The 8472-nt window shown below is 51.1% G+C and overlaps 1 protein-coding gene across 2 annotated transcripts in view; it reads left to right on the top strand.

Moving 5' to 3' along the window:
• PRMT2 (protein arginine methyltransferase 2) overlaps positions 1-2237 on the top strand; it is a 27664-nt gene extending 25427 nt beyond the window's left edge. For both annotated transcript variants that reach the window (XM_006758763.2, XM_006758762.2), the window contains 2 exons: positions 538-709; positions 1663-2237. In XM_006758763.2, coding sequence (XP_006758826.1) covers positions 538-709; positions 1663-1811 — 321 coding nt within the window. In that variant the 3' untranslated portion in view covers positions 1812-2237. The remainder of the gene's footprint in view (positions 1-537; positions 710-1662) is intronic.
• Positions 2238-8472: the final 6235 nt, after the last annotated feature.

The following is an 8472-nucleotide window of genomic DNA, read 5'->3' as shown; positions in this document are numbered from 1 at the left end:
ATGGTGGCGGAGGGAGGTGGCCCGAGTGTCGCCTCAGCTGGGCATGATCTGGGGCCACATTGGATGCCGGGGAGAGGACATGTCAGGGGATGAGCCAACAGAACTTAAAGGGTCCCAGAGGGTTACTGCTTCCCCCAGATGTCACAGTATGTTGTACGCAGCAATCTAACTTTCACAGAAAAAGCGTGTTTTGGACAGTTTCCTCAGTGTGTATTTCTTCTTAACTGCGGAAACTAGAACCGCGGGCATCAGTGGCTCAGAGAAAGAGCTGGGTGACTTGGGGTGGACACTGGCTGTGCCAGGATACGGAGGCCAGGTTGATCCTTTGAGGGGCTGGGAAATAGGCACCATATGGGGATCCCGTGTCTGGCCATGCGCCCTGAGCACCTCGGTGTCCCCAGGTGAGCCGCCCTCCCCACTCCCGGGATCTGAGCAGTGTCCAGCAGCCGTGTCCTCGCTGGACTGTGTCTGCCCTGTGGAAACCCTAAGAGTCGGGCCCAGGGAGGGCTCCAGTAATGCCACCCCTGTGTCTTGCAGCACCACCCACTGGAAGCAGGTGCTGTTTATGATGGACGAGCCCGTCCCCGTTCACGCAGGGGATGTGCTCACAGGCTCGATTGTGCTGCAGAGAAACCCAGTGTGGAGGAGGCACATGTCCGTCGCTCTGAGCTGGTCCGTCACCTCCAGACAGGACCCCACGGTGCAGAGAGTAAGCTATTCAGCTGTAAAGGCGTATGTTGCGGTGCTGGGCAGGGGATGGGTCGGCAGTGATCACCACGGCGGACACTCCCTGCCCTGGCCAGACGCCACGGCCACGCCTTGTCCGCATCATTTTCTCATTCTCATGATGGGCAGTGGATGCTGTTATTTCCAGAACAGGAAACAGAGGTGCAGGACAGTAAGTGGTTTGTTCTGTGACACAGCTAGTCAGTGAGAGGAGACCCAGACTGGCTGGGGCCGCCCCTCTGTGTCCGGAAGCCATGGGTGGAGAGAAGGGGCTGCGGGCGGAGCCATCGTGCAGGCTGGCACACACTCGGTGCCCACAGGCGCTGGGTGTGCAGCTGCGGTGTGAGGGACATGGTCTGACCAGGTGGCAGTTTGAGGACCAAAGAACCATTGTTCCCACAAGTGAAGCAGTGCAGTTGGCGGGCCTTACGCTTCAGAGGCCATTGAGAAATGGATTCTCTTCTTCAGACCTGGGCTTAATGTAGGAGGGAAAAGAAAATCGTCACCTGGTTTCCCATTGTTTATTTTGAAAAAATATATTTTTATTGATTTCAGAGAGGAAGGGAGGAGGAGAGAGAGAAAAAAAAACATCAATGATGAGAATCATTGATCAGCTGCCTCCTGCAAGCCCTCTACTGGGGAGGGAGCCTGCAACCCAGGCCTGTGCCCTTGACTGGAATCGAACCCGGGATCCTCCCGTCCGCAGGCCAACGCTCTATCCACTGAGCGAAACCCACCAGGACTCTCATTATTTTTGATTCCTGTTTTGTGCTTTGCTTTTCGGTAACTTTATGTTAAAAGTTTGTCATTTAAAAAAATTCTGCACCTGAATGCCATTCTCTTGTCCAATATTAAATTATTACTAGGAAATACTGCGTGTTAATCAAACTTTAATGATTAGCTATTTGATTGACTTGTTTTCTTTGTCTTTTTCAGGTTGGAGAAAAAGTCTTTCCGATCTGGAGATGACAGTTGAAGTTCTCTTTGCGAAGCAGTGTGAGCTTGGAGGAAAGCAGAGCGAGGAGCTCACACCGATGCGAACACTCCTTCTTGTGAAACCTGCAGACGCTCACTCTGTCTTGTAGGCGGTCACACCCTTCTCTGTGGCCCCACGACAAACGCTCGGGCTGCCCTCGCCACTGTCACGGCCCGTGTCTGTCCTCTAGAAGTAGCTGTGTTTCCAGGTGTCCACAGTGCTGTCCACAGTGCCCCCCTGTGGACAGGCTGGGGCACAGTGTTCCTAAGCTAGGCCTAGTTCCACACTCATAGGACGCGCGTCAGCCTTGTACTCCTGTGAAGTAACTGTTCGTGCATCATGTGTTACTGGTGTCCTTACTGCCCTCAGTTCATCCACTCACCATGCAGAACGTGGGGTTGCACAGAGCCGTGCAGGACCTGGGGTGGCAGTGCATGCGCTGGGCTCTGCATGAGGTAGTACCTTGTAGAGATGTCTTCCAAATAAATCGTGTTGGCACATAGTACATCTCAATAAATATTTTTAAATAAACGAATGTTCGTGTAGATCCTACTTCTGTGCATGTACCTGATTTGCACAAGCGTGGGATTGTACTACGTGCATTGCTTTGTAACCTTTCTCATCTGGTATTGGGAAGAAACTTCCATGCCAGTAGGTACACATCCACACTTTGTGTGTGTTGTTTTGATGTTTAGTGAACTTTCTATCTATGTAAAAGCTGAAGCGACCGAATGACGGAACTACTGGTTGACTGGTCACTATGATGCGCACTGACCACCAGGGGGCAGATGCTCAACACAGGAACTGCCCCCTGGTGGTCAGTGTGCTCCCACAGCAGGAGCACCGCTCAGCTGATCGATAGGTGCCAGACGCTGGGCTCATGGCTGGCGAGTGCAGCTGTGGCGGCGCCAGCCTTTCCCGCCACCGCCACCGCGGCAGGTGCAGTGGGGCCGGGATGAGCGGAAGTGGTGTGGCGCCTGGCCTGGGCTCCGGTTCCTTCCTGGCCGCCTGCCACTTGGTGCACTACTACAGCCCTCGGGGGATGTCCGACTGCTGGTTTTGGCTGCCTCCTGCACACCCCACACGAGGATCGAACCTGCAACCCGGGCATGTGCCCTGACCAGGAATCGAACCATCATCTCCTGCTTCATAAGTCAATGCTCAACCACTGAGCCATCCTGCGAGGCCAGGTGCAGCCTTCTCGAGGGCTGGTGGTTCCTCCTGGGACTGGCTGGATCCTTGGTCCCATCTGAGTGGGCAGCAGTAGGCAGGCAGGTCTCAGGACAGCCCTGCCAAGCCTGCGGTGCTGCTGGGCAATCGAACAGCTACCTGGGCAGCATAGACGGCTCCTTGGGAATTTTTAATTCCTAACATCCAGGAGGCTGAGACAAGCACCTCCTCCCTCGCAGCCTCAGCCGGCTGAGAGGGGTGACAAGAGTCGAAGATGGGGGAGCACCTGCACCTCCCAACAGGAGGTTTCACTCTGGGGCCGCATGGTCTCTGAGACCCAAAGGTGCCCGTGGTCCAGCCCCAATGGCCTCTGGGAAGCTGTGGATTCCACGGTTTGGAATAATGCCTGAGCCTCCGGTTGCTTCACTGAGCGAGAATTTCCCAGCACCCTAATCTTAGACCGGAAGGAGCCACTTGTTCTTCAGGGATGGCTGACTAACGTGGCCGGGGCAGGCGTGACCTCTGGGCTCCCATCTCCCAAGGGCACAAAGGAGGTCTGTGTGCCTTCCCCGGGCACAGGGGCTATTCTGAGCCAGTCTCTGTGATGCAAGGACCCGACGCCCAACAGCAACAGAGCTTTTCCCGCAAGGGGGAGCTGCTTCTGCCATTATGGGGGGACAGCAAGAGCCCCGGACAGGTGTCTGCAGCCCGTGGCCCTAGGGGAACCCCCTTCTCTGTGGCTGGGTCTCACAGCGGTGCAGTGGGCCACCAGTGATGAGGAACCTGCTGCTTTCCTGCCAGCGTCTGTTCCCACGCTCAAGTCCAGCCCCTAAGCTTCCCTTTGGGACAGACATCTCTCCTGCTTCCATTCCAAACAGTTCCTGAGTCCTGAGCCCACATCTAGCCAACCCCACATCCAGCTTCTGGGTGCTCTGGTGGGTTCAGGAATGAGACTGACCAAGCAAGGCCAAGGGAAGAAGAAACCTTTCCCGGTAGAATGGACCGTGAGCGGGTGTCAGCCTAGCGTCGGGGGAGGCGGAGACGGTGCCTGTGAGTGGGGCACCCAAAGGCACTTAGGATGGAGGGTGGGAGAGGGACCAGGTCCCCCTGCTGGAGTGAGAACCTGGACCTGCCAGGCCCAAACCCACTCTGAAACTTGCCTCTTGCAAGTGTTAATTTATTCCTACCACTTAGAATTATTTACTTTACTTCAGTAAGTAGGCCCCGTTCCTTGCAATAAAGCGTGTCCTGGCTGATACATCAGAATCAACAATTCCCGAGGCTCCCTCTGCCTAGTGCTGGTGTTCTCACGGGGTGAGGAGTTTTGTAGCCTCAATATCCACACTCCCCGCCCCTGCCCCCCCAGCTTCCCAGCTGCCGCACCTGCGTGAGGGACTGGCCCTTTCTGAGGCTTCTGCACTCCTCGGTCATGATATTTCTGAAAAGCTGTACTTCACGCTGTTCATCAAATTGCTTGCTCTGTAATTCAGCTGTGAATCCAGTTTGAATCTGGGAGCCAGTGGATGCAGCTTCCAGCTACTCTGCTTTCATCTCTCCTTTTGCTCTTCTCTCTCTTCCCTCTTCCTCTCTCTCCTCTTTCTCCTCACTCCTTTCTTTCCTCTCTCTCTCTCCTGTCCTCTACCCTCTCTTCTCAGTCTGCTCTCTCTCACCTTCTCTTTCTCATCTCTCTACTTCTCTCCTCTCCCGTTTTCTTGTCTCTCCCCTCTCTTCTATCTCTTCTCTCTCTTTCTTATTTCTCTTTACTTTTCTTACGCCTTTTGTCTCTACTCTCTTTTCTCTATTAGTATTCGGAAGGCAGATGTACAAGCCCAGCCATGCACTAGCTGGGGAACTCCAGACAGGTCCATTTCTCAGAGCCTCAGTTTCCTCTTCTGTGAATAGACGGCGCTGATCATAGGATCCACCCGCGGAGATGATGAGACAGTTGAGTGTGTGAGCTGGGCAACCGTGATGCAGGACACAGAACCCGCCTGCCAGCGCCAGCTGCTCTGACTGTAGGGTGGTTGTAGATCACGTATATCCATCTGGTTTCGTTATGTATATAAAACATGACATTTATAACCTTTTATGACATATATATCTGCATTACAGAGTGTTAGCTACTTTAAAAAATATATATTTTATTGATTTTTCACAGAGAGGAAGGGAGAGAGATAGTTAGAAACATCGATGAGAGAGAAACATCGATCAGCTGCCTCCTGCACACCTCCTACTGGGGACGTGCCCGCAACCCAGGTACATGCCCTTGACCGGAATCGAACCTGGGACCCTTCAGTCCGCAGGCCGACGCTCTATCCACTGAGCCAAACCGGCCAGGGCGTGTTGGCTACTTTTATTATTTGATAAAGGAGCAAATAAAATGTGCCACAAGGCCGGTGAAATAGCACAAGTGAGACGCCGGGCACTCCTGTCGTAGCTGCCTCTGTGGCCAGGTTCGGACAGACTCCTCCTCCGACAGCCTTCCTCCCCCTCTTCCTACTTAAATAGCTTTTATTTACTTATCGTAAGAAGACTCCACCTGGATCTTCCCCTTAACGAGTTTCCACGTGCCCAGCACGGCATGGCTAACTGTAGGCAGGTGGTGCACAGCAGATCTCTACAAGCCACTGACCTGGGACCCGAAGCTTTGGGGGACGTTTCTGATGACGTAAACAGCAGCGGCAGAAGGTGCTGCGATGACGGACGTTCTGAAGGTGGCAGCAGAGGTCCACGCTTCAGAAACGACTCCCGGGCTCCGGCAGACGGATACGTGCCGGGGAGGGGCGAGACCAGCGATCCCCGGGGTCTGCTTTTGCGTTGCAAACTTCCCCTTCGTTATGACTGTTGCCGGGAAGGGGTGTGTCGGAATATTTCGGGAAGCTGCTCTAATGCAAATGATATCTGGGAAGCGGGAGCCAGCTATTATTCATTAAAACTTCAGGCGAAATGAGAGCATTCGTGCATTAATAGGATGCAAGGAAGCGGAACGGCGGTGGAGGTGAGGGAGAGGGCGAGGGAGCAGGAAGAAAAAGGCGTGGGTTTGGGCAGGCACGTCCCGTGGCCCCAGGACTCCTTGATCTGGAGGGCGGGCCCCAGCCAGGGAGAGCCGAGGCCTCTAAATAAGGAGGTGCGGGCGCAGAACAGGGTCCCCCCTTTCCGGGTCTCAGGCAGTGAAGGCCGGGGACAACCTCATGCATAAGCTTTGAATGCCGTGTAGATTCCCTCACGCGATGTGTACAGGTCAGGTTCTCCGTCTCTCTTACAGATCCAGGGAAAAAGGAGACCCGAACATTTTCAAGGGCTGTGAGTCGCTCTCCAACGGATGTGAAGTACCTCATAGAAACCACCAGATGGCAGTGTTGCCCCACAAAAGGCTCGCACCCAAAAGTTCAATCTTGTAGCTAAAAAGTTCTACCATCACATGCGTTTCCCAATGCAGTAGCAATTGAAATTGAATATATAATAAACATTATCTTATATTTGCACTTTCCCAGAAATGAATAATACCACATTTGTTGTTATTGTTAGTAGTGGTGCTTAGGTCTTCTTTAGTTATTGTCTTAGGAAAATGGGAGACTAACAGTTGTATTGTCTGTGACTCTATGCATTTTATGATTCAACACCATTAGTAAAAAAACAAACAAAAGCTAAGCAGTATGTGAGTTGATGTATAATATTCCCGCAGCCAGAATATACCGACCCTGCCACACTGCAAGACAAAAACAACACGACACTGTCAGTTTGAAATTTATTCTTGGATTTGCAGCCTGTGGATTTCCCCTAAAAGCATAAAACAAAATGGTTACAAAATATGGTCTATGTAATTTACATTTATCAATGTAATGTATTGATCAATGCATTTATGTGGCTGAAAAAATCGCTCAGGTGGTTATCAAATAAGAGAATGTATGTAGATGACCTACCACAAACCTGCACAGCAGGGATCCTAAGAAATGGAGGCTGCTGTCCCACTTATTAAGAAGAAATGATAGGTGAGGAGTAAATGCAACCATTTGTTATGGCGGGCTCAGGAGCGGCCAGTGAAACAGCGGGCCGTTGCTTTAGTGGGAACAGTGCGCCGTCTTCTGTGCCTCCCTCACTGGCTGTGCCAGGGCATAAAAACAACCGAGGCTTCTACCCTTCAATAGACACGCAGACCAGTGTTCAGCAAATGACCATTAATACCTTTCAGGAATAGCAAATTCATACTTTCTTGTTTTGCTCAATTTGGGGTAAAGCTTCAGTGGAAGTTTAAAAGAACACTTTAAGGGGCAGTTTTCTTCTGGGATCTGCCTCGTGTATGGTTTCTGTGATAGCCTCAGAGCAATAGAGCACCTGGTAGCCATGTGACTGCAGCTTTAAGACACTATTAAATGAAAGGGGACATCTGTAATGCTTAAAAAAAGGAAAGAAAAAAAGACACTACTGGACGATACATGGCTATTGAATGATGCGGGCATATCAGGCCAAGATGAGTGGTTTTACCTGCTGGGATCATCAACTTTCACCATCTTTTCTTGGTTTAGTCTTCCTCCTCCTCCTAGTAGGCTCAGAGAGGGTGAATTCCTTAATTAGGCAAGACCTTGTTTGGACCAATTTAGGCTCTAGTCATTCATCAAGATTTTCCCTCCCTCCCTCTCTCTTTCCCTTTTCCCTTCCTTCCTTCCTTCCTTCCTTCCTTCCTTCCTCCCTTCCTTCGTCTCTATTTTCTTTCTTGGCATCCTAATGCTTTGCTACTTACTGTATTCCATTCCTTTTAGGCCCAAACATTAGAAGCAAGTACTTTATTTAATTTATTAGTTCTTGTTATGGACTGAATTGTGCTCCCCCACCCCCATTCATACATTAAAATCGTAACACCAAGTACCTCAGGATGTACTAGTAACTGTATTTGGGGATTGGGTTTTTAAAAAGGTAACTAAGATCAGATGAGTCCACTGGGGTGGATGCTCATCTAATGACTGATGTCCTTATAAAAATAAATTGGGGCACAGACAGTGTAGAGGAAAGGCCTTGTGAGGACACAGTGAGAAGGTAGGCGTCTGCTAGCCAAGGAGAAGACCTCAGAAAAAATTAACCTGTCGGCACCTTCACCTTGAACTTCCAGCCTGTAGAGCTGTGAGACAATACTTTTCTGTTGTTTCAGCTACACAGTCTGTGGTACTTTGTCACAGCAGCCCTAGCAAACTAATCCATCCTCTTAAATTCTTTTTTTCCTTTTGCATATGGAACACTCAGGAATTTGTGCCTCATCTGTGCACAGGGCTCATGTTAATCGTACCTGTATTGTTGCAGTTTTACGATACGTGCTGCTCAATGAGCACTGCCCTTAGATTATTTATCCCCCAAATTTACCAAAGTTTTTTTTAAAAATTGGCTTTCTCGGATTTCAGGTCTCACCATGGCTGCTGCCTGACTCCATCGCTGCAGAGTCGGAGTGGCGAGTGCCGCTTTTGGCTGAGTGTGAGGGACAGCGAATCCCACCCAGCCTGGCCGAGCAGCTCCCGTGTTTGGGTAAAAATACTGAAATCCTGTAGATGGCAGCATGACATCACGAATGATCACTTTAGAGCGAAACCACTGTGTCACTGTCCCTCTTC

This window comes from Myotis davidii, unplaced genomic scaffold (assembly GCF_000327345.1).
Source record: "Myotis davidii unplaced genomic scaffold, ASM32734v1 scaffold175, whole genome shotgun sequence".
NCBI lineage: Eukaryota > Metazoa > Chordata > Mammalia > Chiroptera > Vespertilionidae > Myotis > Myotis davidii.
This window is presented reverse-complemented; position numbering and strand designations above follow the sequence as displayed.